The sequence below is a fragment of the Oncorhynchus mykiss genome, chromosome 13, assembly GCF_057628025.1.
Source record: "Oncorhynchus mykiss isolate SJ-2025 chromosome 13, ASM5762802v1, whole genome shotgun sequence".
In the NCBI taxonomy this organism is placed as follows: Eukaryota; Metazoa; Chordata; class Actinopteri; order Salmoniformes; family Salmonidae; genus Oncorhynchus; species Oncorhynchus mykiss.
Window position 1 is genome coordinate 82922282 of NC_143034.1, and position 24089 is coordinate 82946370.

Genomic DNA, 24089 nt, shown 5'->3' on the forward strand with positions numbered 1-24089 from the left:
TTGGGGAAGGAAACGGTATTATTTCGGCTTCTCCTCAGCTCTCTCTTTGAGAGTAGGTTTTGAGGGGTCGATATGTGATTGGACGGTTCGAACACGGACATGTTTGCTACGTCCTGTTGATCTTATCAGATATACTGTAAGTATGGCTAAAGACACACCTTTATCCCTCTCCTCTCCCTCTCCCTCTCTCTCTCTCTCTCTCTCTCTCTCTCTCTCACTCTCTCTCTCTCTCTCTCCTCTCTCTCTCCTCTCCTCTCCTCTCCTCTCCTCTCCTCAACTCTCCACTCCTCTCTCAGGTTCTATGCAGCAGAGATAGCCATAGGTCTGTTCTTCCTTCATCTGAAAGGAATCATTTACAGGTGAGTCTTTCGTCACAACATCATCTCAGACAGAGATACTATTCACAACGTCATCTCAGACAGAGATATTCATCACAACGTCATCTCAGACAGAGATATTCATCACAACGTCATCTCAGACAGAGATATTCATCACAACATCATCTCAGACAGAGATATTCATCACAACATCATCTCAGACAGAGACACTATTCACAACGTCATCTCAGACAGAGATATTCATCACAACATAATCTCAGACAGAGATATTCATCACAACGTCATCTCAGACAGAGATATTCATCACAACGTCATCTCAGACAGAGATATTCATCACAACGTCATCTCAGACAGAGATATTCATCACAACATCATCTCAGACAGAGATACTCATCACAACATCATCTTAGACAGAGATATTCATCACAACATCATCTCAGACAGAGATATTTATCAGTCTTGGCAGGAACTAATGGGATCGCTATTGTTGTCTGGTAATTTGGATATTTTTGTACCCCGTGAACAGTACTGTGTCCTTTCCTGTAGAGATCGTACCCTTCTGTCTGAGAGTCTAGTCTGTCTGTGTCTCGTTTCCTGTAGAGATCGTACCCTTCTGTCTGAGAGTCTAGTCTGTCTCTGTGTCATCTCCTGTAGAGATCGTACCCTTCTGTCTGAGAGTCTAGTCTGTCTCGGTGTCGTCTCCTGTAGAGATCGTACCCTTCTGTCTGAGAGTCTAGTCTGTCTCTGTGTCGTCTCCTGTAGAGATCGTACCCTTCTGTCTGAGAGTCTGTCTCTGTGTCGTCTCCTGTAGAGATCGTACCCTTCTGTCTGAGAGTCTAGTCTGTCTCTGTGTCGTCTCCTGTAGAGATCGTACCCTTCTGTCTGAGAGTCTGTCTCTGTGTCGTCTCCTGTAGAGATCGTACCCTTCTGTCTGAGAGTCTAGTCTGTCTCTGTGTCTCGTCTCCTGTAGAGATCTGAAGCTGGACAACGTGATGCTGAAGGACACATTAAGATAGTCTGTCTCTGTGTGTCTTGTCTCCTGTAGAGATCTGAAGCTGGACAACGTGATGCTGAGGGACACATTAAGATAGTCTGTCTCTGTGTGTCTTGTCTCCTGTAGAGATCTGAAGCTGGACAACGTGATGCTGAGGGACACATTAAGATAGTCTGACTGTGTGTGTCTTGTCTCCTGTAGAGATCTGAAGCTGGACAACGTGATGCTGAGGGACACATTAAGATAGTCTGTCTCTGTGTGTCTTGTCTCCTGTAGAGATCTGAAGCTGGACAACGTCATGCTGGATGCTGAGGGACACATTAAGATCGCAGACTTTGGGATGTGCAAAGAGAACATGTTAGACGGTGTCACCACCAAGACCTTCTGTGGGACCCCAGACTACATCGCTCCTGAGGTGTGTGTGTCTGTGTGTGTGTGTCTGTGTGTGTGTGTGTGTGTGTGTGTGTGTGTGTGTGTGTGTGTGTGTGTGTGTGTGTGTGTGTGTGTGCTTGTGAGTAATTAAGTTGATTATGGTTCACACGTTAGTTTGACAGGAGAGACAGATGGTTCAGTTCCTAGTGTTAACACCTACTGTGTGAGAGAGACAACACACACACACACACACACACACACACGCACAAAACACTCACACACTCGTAGTGCTGTAGACAGTGTGTTATGTCAGCGCAGGTTCACCTATCATGCTGTCTAGACCAGGTTCACCTAACATGATGTCTAGACCAGGTTCTACTCTACTCTATCATACTCTATAATATTCTACTCTACTCTATTATACTCTATTATATTCTACTCTATTATACTATATTCTCCATTATATTATTTTCTACTCTATTATACTCTATTCTCTGTTATATTCTACTCTACTCTATTCTACTCTATTATATTCTACTCTATTATACTATATTCTCTGTTATATTCTACTCTACTCTATTATACTCTATTATATTCTACTCTATTATACTATATTCTCTGTTATATTCTACTCTACTCTACTCTATTATATTCTACTCTATTATACTCTATTCTCCATTATATTCTTCTCTACTCTATTATACTCTATTCTCTGTTATATTCTACTCTACTCTGTTATACTGTATACTCTATTATATTCTATTCTACTCTGTTTATACTCTATACTCTATTATATTCTACTCTACTCAATTGTACTCTATTAAATTCTACTCTACTCTGTTATACTCTATTATATTCTACTCTACTATATTACACTCTTATATGCTACTCTATTATACTCTATTCTCTATTATATTCTACTCTACTCTATTATACTCTATACTCTATTATATTCTACTCTACTCTATTATACTCTATACTCTATTATATTATACTCTACACTCTATATTCTACTCTATTATACTCTGTACTCTAGTATTTTTACTCTACTCTGTTATACTCTATTATAATCTACTCTTACATTCTACTCTACTCTATCATAATCTGTTATATTCTACTCTATTTTACTCTATTGTATTCTACTCTATTCTACTATATTCTCAATTATATTCTTCTCTACTCTATTATACTCTATTATATTCTACTCTACTCAATTGTACTCTATTATATTATACTCTACTTTGTTATACTCTATTATATTCTACTCTTACATTCTACTCTACTCTGTTATACTCTATTCTACTCTACTCTACTCTATCATAATCTATTATATTATACTCTATTATACTCTATTGTATTCTACTCTATTATACTATATTCTCAATTATATTCTACTCTATTATACTCTATTGTATTCTACTCTATTATACTATATTCTCAATTATATTCTACTCTATTATACTCTATACCATATTATATTCTACTCTACTCTATTACACTCTATTATATTCTACTGTATTATACTCTATTCTCCATTATATTCTACCCTGCTCTATCATAATCTATTATATTCTACTCTATTATACTCTATTGTATTCTACTCTATTATACTATATTCTCAATTATATTATTCTCTACTCTATTATACTCTATACTCTATTATATTCTACTCTACTCAATTGTACTCTATTATATTATACTCTACTTTGTTATACTCTATTATATTTTACTCTTACATTCTACTCTACTCTGTTATACTCTATTATATTCTATTCTACTCTATCATAATCTATTATATTCTACTCTATTATACTCTATTGTATTCTACTCTATTATACTATATTCTCAATTATATTCTTCTCTACTCTATTATACTCTATTCTCTGTTATATTCTACTCCACTCTATTATACTCTATACTCTATTATATTCTACTCTACTCTACTATATTCTACTCTATTATACTCTATTATATTCTACTCTATTATACTCTATACTCTATTATATTCTACTCTACTCTATCATACTCTATTATATTCTACTCTATTCTACTCTATACTTTATTATATTCTACTCTACTCTATTATACTCTATTCTCTATTATAGTCTATTCTGCTCTACTCTATTATATTCTACTTTATTATACTCTATTCTCTATTATATTCTACTCTACTCTGTTATACTCTACACTCTATTATATTCTACTCTACTCAATTGTACTCCTTTAAATTCTACTCTACTCTGTTATACTCTATTATATTCTACTCTTATATTCTACTCTACTCTGTTATACTCTATTATATTCTACTCTACTCTATCATACTCTATTATATTCTACTCTATTATTCTCTATTCTCCATTAAATTCTACTCTACGCTATTATACTCTATATCCTATTATATTCTACTCTACTCTATATCCTATTATATTCTACTCTACTCTATTGTACTCTATTATATTCTACTCTACTCAGTTATACTCTATTATATTCTACTCTACTCTATTACACTCTATTATATTCTACTCTATTATACTCTATTCTCCATTTATATTCTACTCTACTCTATTATACTCTATTCTCTATTATATTCTACTCTACTCTATTATACTTTATACTCTATTATTTTCTACTCTACTCTATTATACTCTATTCTCTATCATATTCTACTCTACTCTATTATACTCTATACTCTATTATATTCTACTCTATTGTACTCTATTAAATTCTACTCTACTCTGTTATACTCTATTATATTCTACTCTACTATATTACACTCTTATATGCTACTCTATTATACTCTATTCTCTATTATATTCTACTCTACTCTATTATACTCTATACTCTATTATATTCTACTCTACTCTACTATATTCTACTCTATTATACTCTATTATATTCTACTCTATTATACTCTATACTCTATTATATTCTACTCTACTCTATCATACTCTATTATATTCTACTCTATTCTACTCTATACTTTATTATATTCTACTCTACTCTATTATACTCTATTCTCTATTATAGTCTACTCTGCTCTACTCTATTATATTCTACTCTATTACACTCTATTCTCCATTTATATTATACTCTACTCTATTATACTCTGTTCTCTATTATATTCTACTCTACTCTATTATACTCTATACTCTATTATATTCTACTCTACGCTATTATACTCTATATCCTATTATATTCTACTCTACTCTATTGTACTCTATTATATTCTACTCTACTCAGTTATACTCTATTATATTCTACTCTACTCTATTACACTCTATTATATTCTACTCTATTATACTCTATTCTCCATTTATATTCTACTCTACTCTATTATACTCTATTCTCTATTATATTCTACTCTACTCTATTATACTTTATACTCTATTATTTTCTACTCTACTCTATTATACTCTATTCTCTATCATATTCTACTCTACTCTATTATACTCTATACTCTATTATATTCTACTCTATTTGACTCTATTCTTTTATAGTCTACTCTCCTCTACTCTATTATATTCTATACTCTACTCTACTCCTATTATACTTTATACTCTATTATTTTCTAGTCTACTCTATTATACTCTATTCTCTATTATATTATATTCTACTCTTTTTATACTCTATGCTCTATTATATTCTACTCTATTATACTCGATTCTATTATTCTCTATTATATTCTACTCTATTATACTTTATTCTATTATATGCTATTATTTTCTTCTGTACTGTACTCTATTATACTCTATATTCTACTATATTATACTCTACTCTATTTTATTCTACTCTATTTTACTCTATATTATACTTTACTCTATTCCACTCTACTATATTCTACTCTATTTTATTCTACTCTATTCTACTCTATATTCTACTCTACTCTGTTCCAATCTACTCTATCCTTCTCTATTCTACTCTATATTCTACTCTACTCTATTCCACTCTTCTCTATTCTACTATATTCAACTCTATTATATTCTACACTTTTCTACTCTATATTATATTATCCTCTATTCCACTCTACTCTATTCTACTATTTTTTACTCTATTCTACTCTACTCTATTTTATTCCAATCTATTCTACTCTATATTATATCTTACTCAATTCCACTCTACTCTATTCTACTATATTCTAATCTATTCTACTCTATTCTACTCTATATTATACTTTACTCAATTCCACTCTACTCTATTCTACTATATTCTACTCTATTCTACTCTATATTCTACTCTACTCTGTTCCACTCTACTCTATTTTAATATATTCTTCTCTACTATATTGTATTCTACTTTATTTTACTCTATATTCTACTCTACTCTATTCCACTCTACTCTATTCTACTTTACTCTATTTCATTCTACTCTATTCTATTATATTATAATCTCTTCTACTCTATTCTGCTCTCTTCTATTCTTTTATATTCTACTCTATTCTACTAAATTCTATTCTATCGTACTCTCTTCTAATCTATTCTGTTCTTCTATATCCTCTCCTCTCCTCTCCTCTCCTCTCCTCTCCTCTCCTCTCCCTCTTCCTCTCCTCACCTCCAGATCATTGCTTACCAGCCCTATGGGAAGTCAGTGGACTGGTGGGCCTTTGGAGTTCTGCTGTATGAGATGCTGGCTGGACAGGTAGGTGTGTGTGTGTGTGTGTGTGTGTGTGTGTGTGTGTGTGTGTGTGTGTGTGTGTGTGTGTGTGTGTGTGTGTGTGTGTGTGTGTGTGTGTGTGTGTGTGTGTGTGTGTGTGTGTGCACATATGTTAACATTTACTGTGGATATTAACCAATCCCCTCCTCCCTCTGTCCTGTCCTCCCCTCCTCCCTCTGTCCTCCCCTCCTCCATCTGTCCTGTCCTCCCCTCCTCCCTCTGTCCTCCCCTCCGCACTCCGCCCTCTGTCCTGTCCTCCCCTCCTTCCTCTGTCCTGTCCTCCCCTCCTCCCTCTGTCCTCCCCTTCTCCCCTCTGTCCTAGCCTCCCTTCGATGGTGAGGACGAGGATGAGTTGTTCCAGTCCATCATGGAGCATCACGTCTCCTACCCCAAGTCTATGTCCAAGGAGGCTGTCGCCATCTGCAAAGGGGTGAGGGGGAAAACACACCTCCTAATAACTTAATTGATTGTTTGTCTTCCGTTTCACTGCAATTTGGGGAGATGGAAAGAGAGGGAGAGAGAGAGAGAGAGGGAGAGAGAGAGAGAGAGAGGTAGAGGGAGAGGGAGAGAGAGAGAGAGGGAGAGAGAGAGAGAGAGAGAGGGAGAGAGAGAGAGAGAGTTTCACTGCAAAGGGGTGAGGGGGAAAACACACCTCCTAATAACCGTTATATATTGATACAGTCTGTTTGTCTTCCGTTTCACTACAATTTGGGGAGGTGGAAAGAGAGGGAGAGAGAGAAAGGAGGAAAGAGAGGGGGAGGAGGTAGGGAGGGAGAGAGGGGAGGAAAGAGAGGGGGAGGAGGTAGGGGAGGGAGAGAGAAAGGAGGAAAGAGAGGGAGCGAGAGAGAGAGAGAGGAGGAAAGAGAGGGGGAGGAGGTAGGGAGGGAGAGAGAGAGAGAGAGAGAGAAAGAGATTGATAGGATGAAAGAGAGAGAGAGGGAGAGAGAGAGGTGGAAAGAGAGGGGGAGGAGGTATGGAGGGAGAGAGAGAGGGGAGGAAAGAGAGGGGGAGGAGGTTGGGGAGGGAGAGAGAGAGAGGGAGAGAAAGAGATTGATAGGATGAAAGAGAGAGAGAGAGGGAGAGAGAGAGAGGAGGAAAGAGAGGGGAGGAGGTAGGGAGGGAGAGAGAGAGGGGAGGAAAGAGAGGGGGAGGAGGTTGGGAGGGAGAGAGGGGAGTAATGTTGGGGAGGGAGGGAGAGGAAAGGAGGGGGAGGAGATTGGGGAGAGGGGGGAAATGAGGGGGAGGAGGTTGGGGAGGGAGAGGAGAGGAGGTGGGAGATTGGGGAGAGGGGAGGAAATGAGGGGGAGGTTGGGAGGGAGAGAGGGGAGGAAAGAGATTGGGAGGAGGTTGGGGAGAGAGAGGAGAGGAGGTGGGAGATTGGGGAGAGGGGAGGGAAATGAGGGAGAGGAGAGGAGGGGGAGATTGGGGAGGAAATGAGGGGGAGGAGGTTGGATAATGAAATGCTGTATGTCTCCTCTCCTCTGTCCTTCTGCAGTGTTCGTTCTGAAGAGGAGCTTTTCTCTGTCAGTCTTCCTTATTCTCTGTTTATCCATCCTCTAAACACACACACACACACACACACACACACACACACACACACACACACACACAGCCCAGTTATCCAGCAAAGCAGAGTCCATCCCTCTTTATCAAACCTCAGTCTCGTCCTCGACCGTTACCCTTCAGTACCCACTTCCATCTCACACACACACACACACCACACACACACACACACACATACACACACACACACACACACACACACACACATAAGTCACAGGGGGATTGAAGAGGATATAAAATAGAAGCCCTCATTCCATTGATAATCCAGTGGGGGCTCTCAGAACATAAAGGGGAGGAAATGTCAGAGAGGTTTAGCGCCAGCCAGACGTGATGCTATCTTCTCTCTCCTCTCCTCTCCTCTCCTCTCCTCTCCTCTCCTCTCTCTCTCTCTCTCTCTCTCTCTCTCTCTCTCTCTCTCTCCTCTTCTCTTCTCTTCTCTTCTCTTCTCCTCTCCTCTCCTCTCCTCTCCTCTCCTCTCCTCTCCTCTCCTCTCCTCTCCTCTCCTCTCCTCTCCTCTCCTCTCCTCTTCTCCTCTCCTCCTCTCCCCTACCCTTCTACCACTGTCCTCCTCTCCCCTCCCCTAAACTCCTCCCTCTCCCCTATCTCCTTCTCTCTCCCCTTATTTCCCTCCCTCCCCCTCCCTCTATCTCCCTCTCTCTCCCCCTATCTCCCTCTCTCTCTCCTCCTACCTCCCTATCTCCTTCTCCCTCATCCTATCTCCGTCTCTCTCCCCCTATCTCCCTCTATCCCTCCTATCTCCCTCTCTCTCTCCCTCATCCTATCTCCGTCTCTCTCCCCCTATCTCCCTCTATCCCTCCTATCTCCCTCTCTCTCTCCCCCTATCTCCCCCTATCCCTCATATCTCAGTAAATTACAGAACACACACCTCTGCCTGTCAATCTGGTTCTATGTAAAGTACTGTGTTATCTGGTTCTATGTAAAGTACTGTGTTATCTGGTTCTATGTAAAGTACTGTGTTATCTGGTTCTATGTAAAGTACTGTGTTATCTGGTTCTATGTAAAGTACTGTGTTATCTGGTTCTATGTAAAGTACTGTGTTATCTGTCCATCTGGTTCTATGTAAAGTACTGTGTTATCTGGTTCTATGTAAAGTACTGTGTTATCTGTCCATCTGGTTCTATGTAAAGTGCTGTGTTATCTGTCCATCTGGTTCTATGTAAAGTACTGTGTTATCTGGTTCTATGTAATGTACTGTGTTATCTGGTTCTATGTAAAGTACTGTGTTATCTGGTTCTATGTAAAGTACTGTGTTATCTGGTTCTATGTAAAGTACTGTGTTATCTGTCCATCTGGTTCTATGTAAAGTACTGTGTTATCTGGTTCTATGTAAAGTACTGTGTTATCTGGTTCTATTTAAAGTACTGTGTAATCTGTCCATCTGGTTCTATGTAAAGTATGGTGTATTCTGTCCATCTGGTTCTATGTAAAGTACTGTGTATTCTGTCCATCTGGTTCTATGTAAAGTACCGTGTTATCTCTCAATCTGGTTCTATGTAAAGCACGGTGTAAAGTACTGTGTTATCTGGTTCTATGTAAAGTATTGTGTTATCTGTCCATCTGGTTCTATGTAAAGTACTGTGTTATCTGGTTCTATGTAAAGTATTGTGTTATCTGTCCATCTGGTTCTATGTAAAGTACTGTGTTATCTGGTTCTATGTAAAGTACTGTGTTATCTGTCCATCTGGTTCTATGTAAAGTACTGTGTTATCTGGTTCTATGTAAAGTACTGTGTTATCTGGTTCTATGTAAAGTACTGTGTTATCTGGTTCTATGTAAAGTACTGTGTTATCTGGTTCTATGTAAAGTACTGTGTTATCTGGTTCTATGTAAAGTAATGTGTTATCTGGTTCTATGTAAAGTACTGTGTTATCTGGTTCTATGTAAAGTACTGTGTTATCTGGTTCTATGTAAAGTACTGTGTTATCTGGTTCTATGTAAAGTACTGTGTTATCTGGTTCTATGTAAAGTACTGTGTTACCTGGTTCTATGTAAAGTACTGTGTTATCTGTCCATCTGGTTCTATGTAAAGTACTGTGTTATCTGGTTCTATATAAAGTACTGTGTTATCTGGTTCTATGTAAAGTACTGTGTATTCTGTCCATCTGGTTCTATGTAAAGTATGGTGTATTCTGGTTCTATGTAAAGTACTGTGTAATCTGTCCATCTGGTTCTATGTAAAGTATGGTGTATTCTGTCCATCTGGTTCTATGTAAAGTACTGTGTATTCTGTCCATCTGGTTCTATGTAAAGTACGGTGTTATCTCTCAATATGGTTCTATGTAAAGCACAGTGTTATCTGTCCATCTGGTTCTATGTAAAGTATTGTGTTATCTGTCCATCTGGTTCTATGTAAAGTACTGTGTTATCTGGTTCTATGTAAAGTATTGTGTTATCTGTCCATCTGGTTCTATGTAAAGTACTGTGTTATCTGGTTCTATGTAAAGTACTGTGTTATCTGTCCATCTGGTTCTATGTAAAGTACTGTGTTATCTGGTTCTATGTAAAGTACTGTGTTATCTGGTTCTATGTAAAGTACTGTGTTATCTTGTTCTATGTAAAGTACTGTGTTATCTGGTTCTATGTAAAGTACTGTGTTATCTGGTTCTGTGTAAAGTACTGTGTTATCTGGTTCTATGTAAAGTACTGTGTTATCTGGTTCTATGTAAAGTACTGTGTTATCTGGTTCTATGTAAAGTACTGTGTTATCTGGTTCTATGTAAAGTACTGTGTTATCTGGTTCTATGTAAAGTACTGTGTTATCTGTCCATCTGGTTCTATGTAAAGTACTGTGTTATCTGGTTCTATGTAAAGTACTGTGTTATCTGGTTCTATGTAAAGTACTGTGTATTCTGTCCATCTGGTTCTATGTAAAGTACGGTGTATTCTGTCCATCTGGTTCTATGTAAAATACTGTGTATTCTGTCCATCTGGTTCTATGTAAAGTATTGTGTTATCTGTCCATCTGGTTCTATGTAAAGTACGGTGTTATCTCTCAATCTGGTTCTATGTAAAGCACGGTGTTATCTGTCCATCTGGTTCTATGTAAAGTATTGTGTATTCTGTCCATCTGGTTCTATGTCAAGTACGGTGTTATCTCTCAATCTGGTTCTATGTAAAGCACGGTGTTATCTGTCTATCTGGTTCTATATAAAGTATTGTGTTATCTGTCCATCTGGTTCTATGTAAAGTACTGTGTTATCTGGTTCTATGTAAAGTACTGTGTTATCTGTCCATCTGGTTATATGTAAAGTACTGTGTTATCTGGTTCTATGTAAAGTACTGTGTTATCTGGTTCTATGTAAAGTACTGTGTTATCTGTCCATCTGGTTCTATGTAAAGTACTGTGTTACCTGGTTCTATGTAAAGTACTGTGTTATCTGGTTCTATGTAAAGTACTGTGTTATCTGTCCATCTGGTTCTATGTAAAGTACTGTGTTATCTGGTTCTATGTAAAGTACTGTGTTATCTGGTTCGATGTAAAGTACTTTGTTATCTGGTTCTATGTAAAGTATTGTGTTATCTGTCCATCTGGTTCTATGTAAAGTACTGTGTTATCTGGTTCTATGTAAAGTACTGTGTATTCTGTCCATCTCAGAGTCTGTGGGGTATGGAGTACTTAGGGAAGTGGGTAGGGAGGGGGGGGGGGGGGAGTCTACTGTCTCTATCTAACCCCCTCCCTGTCCCCATGGAGCCTCTAACCCCCTCCCTGTCTCTATGGAGTCTCTAACCTCTAATCCCCTCCCTGTCTCTATGGAGCCTCTAACCCCCTCCCTGTCTCTATGGAGTCTCTAACCTCTAACCCCCTCCCTGTCTCTATGGAGCCTCTAACCTCTAAACCCCTCCCTGTCCCTATGGAGCCTCTAACCCCCTCCCTGTCTCTATGGAGCCTCTAACCTCTAACCCCCTCCCTGTCTCTATGGAGTCTCTAACTTCTAACCCCCTCCCTGACTCTATGGAGCCTCTAACCTCTAACCCCCCCTGTCTCTATGGAACCTCTAACCCCCTCCCTGTCTCTATGGAGCCTCTAACCTCTTACCCCCTCCCTGTCCCTATGGATCCTCTAACCTCTAACCTCCTCCCTGTCCCTAGTTGATGACCAAGCACCCTGGGAAGCGTCTGGGCTGTGGTCCGGAGGGGGAGCGAGACATCAGGGACCACGGGTTCTTCCGCTATATGGACTGGGACAAAGTGGAGAACAAGGAAGTACAACCGCCATTCAAACCCAAAGCTGTGAGTCCCCCCCCCCCCCGTCTCTCTCTATGGAGCCTCTAACCCACCCCCTCTTCTCTCTCTATGGAGCCTCTAACCCACCCACACGTCTCTCTCTATGGAGCCTCTAACCCACCCACCCGTCTCTCTCTATGGAGCCTCTAACCCACCCACCCGTCTCTCTCTATGGAGCCTCTAACCCCCCCCCCGTCCCTCTCTATGGAGCCTCTAACCCCCCCTGTCTCTCTCTATGGAGCCTCTAACCCACTCACCCGTCTCTCTCTATGGAGCCTCTAACCTACCCCCCCCCCCCGTCTCTCTCTATGGAGCCTCTAACCCACCCACCCGTCTCTCTCTATGGAGCCTCTAACCTACCCCCCCCCCCCCCCGTCTCTCTCTATGGAGCCTCTAACCCACCCATCCGTCTCTCTCTATGGAGCCTCTAACCTACCCACCCACCCATTTCTCTCTATGGAGCCTCTAACCTACCCCCCCCCCGTCTCTCTCTATGGAGCCTCTAACCCACCCCCCACCCCCCCTTGCTCTCTCTATGGAGCCTCTAACCCCCCCTGTCTCTCTCTATGGAGCCTCTAACCCACCCACCTGTCTCACTCTATGGAGCCTCTAACCCCCCCCCTGTCTCTCTCTATGGAGCCTCTAACCCCCCCTTGCTCTCTCTATGGAGCCTCTAACCTACCCCCCCCCCCGTCTCTCTCTATGGAGCCTCTAACCTACCCCCCACCCCCCCTTGCTCTCTCTATGGAGCCTCTAACCCCCCCTGTCTCTCTCTATGGAGCCTCTAACCCACCCACCTGTCTCACTCTATGGAGCCTCTAACCCCCCCCCTGTCTCTCTCTATGGAGCCTCTAACCCCCCCTTGCTCTCTCTATGGAGCCTCTAACCCCCCCTGTCTCTCTCTATGGAGCCTCTAACCCCCCCCACCTGTCTCTCTATGGAGCCTCTAACCCCCCCCCCCTGTCTCTCTCTATGGAGCCTCTAACCCCCCCTTGCTCTCTCTATGGAGCCTCTAACCCCCCCCCCCTGTCTCTCTCTATGGAGCCTCTAACCCCCCCCCCTGTCTCTCTCTATGGAGACTCTAACCCCCCCTTGCTCTCTCTATGGAGCCTCTAACCCCCCCCCTGTCTCTTTATGGAGCCTCTAACCCCCCCCTGTCTCTCTCTATGGAGCCTCTAACCCCCCCCCCCCCTGTCTCTCTCTATGGAGCCTCTAACCCCCCTGTCTCTCTCTATGGAGCCTCTAACCCCCCCCCCTGTCTCTCTCTATGGAGCCTCTAACCCCCCCCCCCCCTGTCTCTCTATGGAGCCTCTAACCCCCCCTGTCTCTCTCTATGGAGCCTCTAACCCCCCCCCCCTGTCTCTCTCTATGGAGCCTCTAACCCCCCCCCCCTGTCTCTCTATGGAGCCTCTAACCCCCCCTGTCTCTCTCTATGGAGCCTCTAACCCCCCCCCCCCCCCCCCCTCTCTCTATGGAGCCTCTAACCCCCCCTGTCTCTCTATGGAGCCTCTAACCCCCCCTGTCTCTCTCTGTCCCCTTCTAACCTTTCAGCTGGTTCTCCTTTTGTTCAACGTTGATAATGATGATGGTGATGGTGATGATGGTGGTGGTGATGATGGTGATGATGGTGGTGATGATGGTGATGATGATGGTGGTGATGATGGTGGTGATGATGATGGTGATGGTGGTGATGGTGATGGTGATGGTGGTGAGGATGGTGATGATGATGATGGTGATGATGATGGTAGTGGTGGTGATGATGATGATGATGGTGATGATGATGGTAGTGGTGGTGATGGTGATGATGGTGGTGGTGGTGGTGATGATGATGATGTTGGTGATGATGATGGTGGTGATGGTGGTGATGATGATGATGGTGGTGGTGATGGTGGTGATGATGATGATGATGGTGGTGATGATGATGATGGTGGTGGTGATGGTGGTGGTGATGGTGATGGTGGTGATGGTGATGGTGGTGAGGATGGTGATGATGATGATGTTGGTGATGATGATGGTGATGGTTATTGCGAACGTATGAGTGAAAGGAATGTTCATGGAGAACTGCAGTTTACTGGTGTGACCAGCGTGTGTATCAGTTCCACCTTGCTGTTGTTGTTGTTGTTTACTGGTGTGACCAGCGTGTGTATCAGTTCCACCTTGTTGTTTACTCGTGTGACCAGCGTGTGTATCAGCTCCACCTTGTTGTTGTTGTTGTTTACTCGTGTGACCAGCATGTGTATCAGTTCCACCTTGTTGTTGTTGTTGTTTACTCGTGTGACCAGCATGTGTAGCATTTCCACCTTGTTGTTGTTGTTGTTTACTGGTGTGACCAGCATGTGTATCAGTTCCACCTTGTTGTTGTTGTTGTTTACTCGTGTGACCAGCGTGTGTATCAGTTCCACCTTGTTGTTGTTGTTGTTTACTGGTGTGACCAGCATGTGTATCAGTTCCACCTTGTTGTTGTTGTTGTTTACTCGTGTGACCAGCGTGTGTATCAGCTCCACCTTGTTGTTGTTGTTTACTGGTGTGACCAGCTCCATCTTGTTGTTGTTGTTGTTGTTTACTGGTGTGTTGTTTTTCCATCAAAAGGCAGGATCTGTCAGAACAGAGCCTTAATGAGTCCAGACCTTCTTCCTCTCTCCCTCTCTGTCTCCCTCTCGCTCCCTCTCTCTCTCTCCATCTTTATCTCCTTCTCTCTCTCCCTCTGTTGTAGCTGTCAGAGACGTCAGACCTCCTGTTGTTTAGTTGTGCTACCTGCTGAGAGAGAGAAATAGACCGACAAAGAGAGGGAGAAGAGAGCGAGAGAGAGTTCACCTTTATTTTTTTTAACTTAGGAGTCCTATTGAGACCAAGGTATCTTTTACTAAAAGAAGCATCTTACAATTACTTAACAAATTACACTTAGGAAATACAGAAGGAACATAATGACACTTAGGAAATACAGAAGGAACAAAATGACACTTAGGAAATACAGAAGGAACATAATGACACTTAGGAAATACAGCAGGAACATAATTACACTTAGGAAATACAGCAGGAACATAATGACACTTAGGAAATACAGCAGGAACAAAATGACACCCAGGAAATACAGCAGGAACATAATGACACCCAGGAAATACAGCAGGAACATAATTACACTTAGGAAATACAGAAGGAACATAATGACACCCAGGAAATACAGCAGGAACAAAATGACACTTAGGAAATACAGCAGGGAACATAATGACACCCAGGAAATACAGCAGGAACATAATGACACTTAGGAAATACAGCAGGAACATAATGACACTTAGGAAATACAGCAGGGAACATAATGACACTTAGGAAATACAGCAGGAACAAAATGACACCCAGGAAATACAGAAGGAACATAATGATACTTAGGAAATACAGCAGGAACAAAATGACACCCAGGAAATACAGAAGGAACATAATGACACTTAGGAAATACAGCAGGAACAAAATGACACCCAGGAAATACAGCAGGAACATAATGACACTTAGGAAATACAGCAGGAACATAATGACACTTAGGAAATACAGCAGGAACAAAATGACACCCAGGAAATACAGCAGGAACATAATTACACTTAGGAAATACAGAAGGAACATAATGACACCCAGGAAATACAGCAGGAACAAAATGACACTTAGGAAATACAGCAGGGAACATAATGACACCCAGGAAATACAGCAGGAACATAATGACACTTAGGAAATACAGCAGGAACATAATGACACTTAGGAAATACAGCAGGGAACATAATGACACTTAGGAAATACAGCAGGAACAAAATGACACCCAGGAAATACAGAAGGAACATAATGACACTTAGGAAATACAGCAGGAACAAAATGACACCCAGGAAATACAGAAGGATCATAATGACACTTAGGAAATACAGCAGGAACAAAACTACACTTAGGAAATACAGCAGGAACAAAATGACACTTAGGAAATACAGCAGGAACATAATGACACTTAGGAAATACAGCAGGAACATAATGACACTTAGGAAATACAGCAGGGAACATAATGACACTTAGGAAATACAGCAGGAACAAAATGACACCCAGGAAATACAGAAGGAACATAATGACACTTAGGAAATTCAGCAGGAACAAAATGACACCCAGGAAATACAGAAGGAACATAATGACACTTAGGAAATACAGCAGGAACAAAACTACACTTAGGAAATACAGCAGGAACAAAATGACACCCAGGAAATACAGCAGGAACAAAATGACACTTAGGAAATACAGCAGGAACAAAATGACACCCAGGAAATACAGCAGGAACAAAACTACACCCAGGAAATACAGAAGGAACATAATGACACTTAGGAAATACAGCAGGAACATAATGACACTTAGGAAATACAGCAGGGAACATAATGACACTTAGGAAATACAGCAGGAACAAAATGACACCCAGGAAATACAGAAGGATCATAATGACACTTAGGAAATACAGCAGGAACAAAACTACACTTAGGAAATACAGCAGGAACAAAATGACACCCAGGAAATACAGCAGGAACAAAACTACACTTAGGAAATACAGAAGGAACATAATGACACTTAGGAAATACAGCAGGAACATAATGACACCCAGGAAATACAGAAGGAACATAATGACACTTAGGAAATACAGCAGGAACATAATGACACTTAGGAAATACAGCAGGAACATAATGACACTTAGGAAATACAGAAGGATCATAATGACACTTAGGAAATACAGCAGGAACAAAACTACACTTAGGAAATACAGCAGGAACATAATGACACTTAGGAAATACAACAGGAACAAAATGACACTTAGGAAATACAGCAGGAACAAAATGACACTTAGGAAATACAGCAGGAACAAAATGACACTTAGGAAATACAGCAGGAACAAAACTACACTTAGGAAATACAGCAGGAACATAATGACACTTAGGAAATACAACAGGAACAAAATGACACTTAGGAAATACAGCAGGAACAAAATGACACTTAGGAAATACAGCAGGAACAAAATGACACTTAGGAAATACAGCAGGAACAAAACTACACTTAGGAAATACAGCAGGAACAAAACTACACTTAGGAAATACAGCAGGAACAACACTACACTTAGGAAATACAGCAGGAACATAATGACACTTAGGAAATGCAGCAGGAACAAAATGACACTTAGGAAATACAGCAGGAACAAAACTACACTTAGGAAATACAGCAGGAACAAAATGACAAAGCAAATAGAAAATAAATATATCTGCGAGCATATTTTCTTTATATAACAAGCTACGACCACGTGACTCACTGTCTGGAGGAGCCATCCATTATGGTGAATGGGACGGTGTACCTAATAAACTGTCCGATGGACCAGTAACTGAATGCCCCGATGCCTGTCTGCCTGTTTTATATAACAAGCTACGACCACGTGACTCACTGTCTGGAGGAGCCATCCATTCTGGTGAATGGGACGGTGTACCTAATAAACTGTCCGATGGACCAGTAACTGAATGCCCCGATGCCTGTCTGCCTGTTTTATATAACAAGCTACAACCACATGACTCACTGTCTGGAGGAGCCATCCATTATGGTGAATGGGACGGTGTACCTAATAAACTGTCGGATGGACCAGTAACTGAATGCCCCGATGCCTGTCTGCCTGTTTTATATAACAAGCTACGACCACGTGACTCACTGTCTGGAGGAGCGATCCATTATGGTGAATGGGACGGTGTACCTAATAAACTGTCCGATGGACCAGTAACTGAATGCCCCGATGCCTGTCTGCCTGTTTTTTATAACAAGCTACGACCACGTGACTCACTGTCTGGAGGAGCCATCCATTATGGTGAATGGGACGGTGTACCTAATAAACTGTCCGATGGACCAGTAACTGAATGCCCCGATGTACGTGACTCACTGTCTGCTGTAGCGATCCATTATGGTGAACGGGACGGTGTACCTAATAAACTGTCCGGTAAATGCGTAGATACAGTGCGGCCCTGTATTTGAACCCTGAGCGACTATCGTAATCAGTCATATATACAAAGTCTCGAGTGAATCTGACGTTTGGTTCTCGAAGGAGAAGATGATTTGCAAATAATTTAGATTTTAAATAATGAGTTGTTTACAAATGTAGTTTCCTTATTTTATTTTAGAGATAATCAACACTACACATTTCACATTGATAGCGTTGAAATCTTTGTAACCAAGTTCACGGTCTACGTTCTACGTTCTCTTCGTATTTATCCTCGTAGGAATAGTCAATTGGTTTCAATTTCTCAAGCCATGCGGTTCTGAATGAGCCAACGTCCTGTGGTTCAGAAGATAAATATTCTTTAAAAGCATTAGCGTTACAATAGTCAAATAAAAATGTATTGTTTCATAATTTATTTATGTTTAAGGTATCAAACTGTACATGGCGAGCCCTAATATTATTCGTAATATATTTCACGTTTATAGGCCGTTGTGGAGTGGATTTTTGCGAAGGATTTAAATGACCTTGTAAAAAATCAGATTTCCTGATTCGTCAATGACTCAGCCATCTCTTAACCAATCAAACTTTGTTTCACAGCCTCTCTGTCAACCCCATAATGACAATAGGTTAGGTAACGTCCTCCCCCTCTTTGTCTCTATCTTCCTGTCTCTCTCTCCCTCCTCTCCCCCTCTATCTCTCTCTTCCCCTCTCTCTTACCCCCCTCTATCTCTCTATCTTCCTTTCTCTCTCTTCCTCCCCTCTATCTCTCTCTTCCTGCCTCTCTTCCTCCCCCTCTATCTCTCTATCTTCCTCTCTCTCTCTTCCTCCCTCTCTTTAAGTCTCTATCTTCCTCTCTCTCTTCCTCCCCCTCTATCTCTCTATCTTCCTGTCTCTCTCTTCCCCCACTTCCCCTTTATCTCTGTCTTCCTTTCTCTATCTTCCTCCCTCTCTATCTCTCTATCTTCCCCTCTCTCTCTTCCTCCCCCGTATATCTCTCTCTCTTCCTGTCTGTCTTCCCCCCTCCCCCTCTATCTTCCTCTCTCTCTATCTTCCCCTCTCTCTCTCCCTCCCCCTCTATCTTCCTCTCTCTCTTCCTCTCAATCTATCTCTCCCCCTATCTTCCTTTCTCTCCCCCTCCTCCTCTATCTCTCTCTCTTCCCCCTCTCTCTCTCCCTCTCCGTCTATCTCTCTATCTTCCTTTCTCTCCCCCTCCCCCTCTATCTCTCTATCTTCCCCTCTCTCTCTCCCTCCCCCTCTATCTCTTTATCTCCCTCTAATCCCTCGATCTCTTTAATGCTGGAATGGTTCCCCCCTGTACAGCCTTTCCTCACTGCAGCATCGTGGGTAATCATGCATCGTGGGTAATCATGCAGCGTGTTTGTGCCCCTGCTGTCGCCATAGGAACTGTGATGCTGATGGTAGTGGACAGGACGGTCTGTGAGGACAGAGAAAAGCTCTCGCCTCAATTCACACACACACACACACACACACACACACACACACACACACACACACACACACACACACACACACACACACACACACACACACACACACAAATAGACAGAGACACACATACACACACAGATACAGTGACACACACACAGATACACACAAACATAGACAGAGACACACACACACACACACACACACACACACACACACACACACACGGAGACACACACACACACACACGGTACCTCTGCTAAACACCAACGGTTCACACTCAAAGCACTCTGTCTTTAACACACACGTATCGTGGCCTGGTCAGGGTTCACCACTGAGGAAGGCCCGTTACCCACGAGGCCGAGCGGCAGCGCAGCAGGGTCAATGGTTGTGTGCCTGCCTGCCTGCCTGCCTGTGTGTGTATGTGTGTGTGTGTGTGTGTGTGTGTGTGTGTGTGTGTGTGTGTGTGTGTGTGTGTGTGTGTGTGTGTGTGTGTGTGTGTGTGTGTGTGTGTGTGTGTGTGTGTGTTGTTTTAACTAAAGACTTAAGTCCGTTCCATACATAGTATTTCTACGGTCCATCGGCGTCAGAATCAGGTTAACCACAACTAGATGATGATGTCATGTTGAAAGCACATGGAAACACACACACACACACACACACACACACACACACACACAGCCGGAGGCCGCACTGCTGTTAAAGGGTTTTTCTGAGCAGAGTTTTTTTTATGCAGCTGTCCTATATCCTGCTGGGTCTTCGTGTGTGTGTGTGTGTGTGTGTGTGTGTGTGTGTGTGTGTGTGTGTGTGTGGATTCTATAGCAGCTTCCTGCTCCTCTGTTGTCTCTGATAACATGTTCTTCCCCCTCACAGAGTAAAACACACTTTTGAGTGTTGGTATGTATCATTACTGCCTTCTGTGGTGCCAGCATCACTTCACCATCCTTCCATCATCCTTCCATCCATCCACCTCTCCTTCCATCATCCTTCCACCATCCTTCCATCATCCTTCCATCCACCTCTCCTTACCTCCATCCATCCACCTCTCCTTGCCTCCATCCATCTCTCCTTACCTCCATCCATCCATCCACCTCTCCTTGCCTCCATCCATCCACCTCTCCTATCTCTGTCCATCCACCTCTCCTTACCTCCATCCATCCACCTCTCATTACCTCCATCCATCCATCCATCCTTACCTCCATCCATCCACCTCTCCTTACCTCCATCCATCCACCTCTCATTACCTCCATCCATCCATCCATCCTTACCTCCATCCATCCACCTCTCCTTACCTCCATCCATCCACCTCTCATTACCTCCATCCATCCATCCATCCTTACCTCCATCCATCCACCTCTCCTTACCTCCATCGATCCATCCACCTCTCCTACCTCCATCCATCCACCTCTCCTTACCTCCATCCATCCATCTCTCCTACCTCCATCCATCCACCTCTCCTTGCCTCCATCCATCCACCTCTCCTATCTCTGTCCATCCACCTCTCCTTACCTCCATCCATCCACCTCTCATTACCTCCATCCATCCATCCATCCTTACCTCCATCCATCCACCTCTCCTTACCTCCGTCCATCCATCCTTACCTCCATCCGTCCATCCACCTCTCCTTACCTCCGTCCATCCACCTCTCCTTACCTCCGTCCATCCACCTCTCCTTACCTCCATCCATCCATCCACCTCTCCTTACCTCCATCCATCCACCTCTCCTACCTCTGTCCATCCACCTCTCCTTACCTCCATCCATCCACCTCTCCTTACCTCCATCCATCCACCTCTCCTACCTCCGTCCATCCACCTCTCCTTACCTCCATCCATCCATCTCTCCTTACCTCCATCCATCCACCTCTCCTACCTCTGTCCATCCACCTCTCCTTACCTCCGTCCATCCACCTCTCCTTACCTCCATCCATCCACCTCTCCTACCTCTGTCCATCCATCTCTCCTTACCTCCATCCATCCACCTCTCCTACCTCTGTCCATCCACCTCTCCTTACCTCCATCCATCCACCTCTCCTTACCTCCGTCCATCCACCTCTCCTTACCTCCATCCATCCACCTCTCCTTACCACCATCCATCCACCTCTCCTTACCTCCATCCATCCACCTCTCCTAACCTCTGTCCATCCACCTCTCCTTACCTCCGTCCATCCACCTCTCCTTACCTCCGTCCATCCACCTCTCCTTACCTCCGTCCATCCACCTCTCCTTACCTCCATCCATCCACCTCTCCTTACCTCCGTCCATCCACCTCTCCTTACCTCCGTCCATCCACCTCTCCTTACCTCCATCCATCCACCTCTCATTACCTCCATCCATCCACCTCTCCTTACCTCCGTCCATCCACCTCTCATTACCTCCGTCCATCCACCTCTCCTTACCTCCATCCATCCACCTCTCCTACCTCCGTCCATCCCACTCTCCTTACCTCCATCCATCCACCTCTCCTTACCTCCATCCATCCACCTCTCCTTACCTCCGTCCATCCACTTCTCCTTACCTCCATCCATCCACCTCTCCTACCTCCGTCCATCCACCTCTCCTTACTGTACCTCCATCCATCCACCTCTCCTTACCTCCGTCCATCCACCTCTCCTTACCTCCATCCATCCACCTCTCCTTACCTCCGTCCATCCACCTCTCCTTACCTCCATCCATCCACCTCTCCTTACCTCCATCCATCCACCTCTCCTTACCTCCATCCATCCACCTCTCCTTACCTCCATCCATCCGTCCATCCACCTCTCCTTACTTCCATCCATCCACCTCTCCTACCTCCGTCCATCCACCTCTCCTTACCTCCATCCATCCACCTCTCCTTACCTCCGTCCATCCACCTCTCCTTACCTCCGTCCATCCACCTCTCCTTACCTCGTCCATCCACCTCTCCTTACCTCCATCCATCCATCCACCTCTCCTTACCTCCATCCATCCATCCACCTCTCCTTACCTCCGTCCATCCACCTCTCCTTACCTCCATCCATCCATCCACCTCTCCTTACCTCCATCCATCCATCCACCTCTCTTTGCCTCCATACATACACCTCTCCTTTCCTCCATCCATCCACCTCTCCTTACCTCCATCCATCCATCCACCTCTCCTTACCACCATCCATCCACCTCTCCTTACCTCCATCCATCCACCTCTCCTTACCTCCATCCATCCATCCACCTATCCTCACCTCCTTACCTCCTTCCATCCTTCTCTTCCTCTCATGGGTTCTTTCTCCTTTTTCTATTGGTTGATTGTCTGTTCTTGGATGAGTCTCAACTCGCTCCTCTCCTCTCCACTCCTCTCCTCCTCCTCTCCCCCTCTCCTCCTCTCCTCTCCTCCTCTCCAACCCCTCTCCTCCTCCTCTCCTCCTCCTCTCCCACCCCTCTACTCTCCTCCTCTCCCACCGGTCTCCTCTCCCCTCCTCTCCTCTCCCACCCCTCTCCTCTCCCCTTCTCTCCCACCCCTCTCCTCTCTCCTCCTCCTATCCTCTCCCTCTCCTCTCCTCCTCTCCCACCCTTCTCCTCTCCTCTCCTCTCCTCTCCTCCCCCCCTCCCCACAGTGCGGGCGCGAGGCAGAGAACTTTGATCGTTTCTTCACCCGCCACCCCCCAGTCCTGACCCCCCCAGACCAGGAGGTCATCATGAACCTGGACCAGGAAGAGTTCCAGGGGTTCTCCTTCGTTAACCCAGAGTACCCCTCTGTTACTGAGGAGGAGGCTGCAGAGAGCTAGGACAAACACACTCCTCAACCATCACACACACACACTCCTTAACCAACACACACACACACACACACACTCCTTAACCAACACACACACACACACTCCTTAACCAACACACACACACACTCCTTAATCAACACACACACACACACACTCCTTAACCAACACACACACACACTCCTTAACCAACACACACTCCTTAACCAACACACACACACACTCCTTAACCAACACACACACACACTCCTTAACCAACACACACACTCCTTAACCAACAAATACACACACACTCCTTAACCAACACACACACACACTCCTTAACCAACACACACTCCTTAACCAACACACACACACACTCCTTAACCAACACACACACACACTCCTTAACCAACACACACACTCCTTAACCAACAAATACACACACACTCCTTAACCAACACACACACACACTCCTTAACCAACACACACACACACACACACACACACACACACACACACACACACACACACACACACACACACACACACACACACACTCCTTAACCAACACACACACACACTCCTTAACCAACACACACACACACACACATACTCCTTAACCAACACACACACACACACACACAGACACTCCTTAACCAACACACATACACACACTCCTTAACCAACATACATTCACACACACACTCCTTAACCAACATACATACACACACACACTCCTTAACTAACACACACACACACACACACAGACACTCCTTAACCAACAC

At 43.5% G+C, this 24089-nt stretch overlaps 1 protein-coding gene across 2 annotated transcripts in view; it reads left to right on the top strand.

The window, feature by feature from the left end:
* The window catches only part of prkcbb (protein kinase C, beta b), a 155254-nt gene that overhangs the window by 96602 nt on the left and 34563 nt on the right, over window positions 1-24089 (top strand). The window contains exons 12-17 of one of the 2 annotated variants that reach the window (XM_090194503.1): window positions 297-359; window positions 1609-1747; window positions 6259-6339; window positions 6677-6784; window positions 12028-12168; window positions 23164-23506. In XM_090194503.1, coding sequence (XP_090050629.1) covers window positions 297-359; window positions 1609-1747; window positions 6259-6339; window positions 6677-6784; window positions 12028-12168; window positions 23164-23334 — 703 coding nt within the window. In that variant the 3' untranslated portion in view covers window positions 23335-23506. Of the gene's footprint in view, window positions 1-296; window positions 360-1608; window positions 1748-6258; window positions 6340-6676; window positions 6785-12027; window positions 12169-23163; window positions 23507-24089 lie in introns of those variants that run through there. The other variant, XM_090194502.1, reaches the window with a different exon arrangement.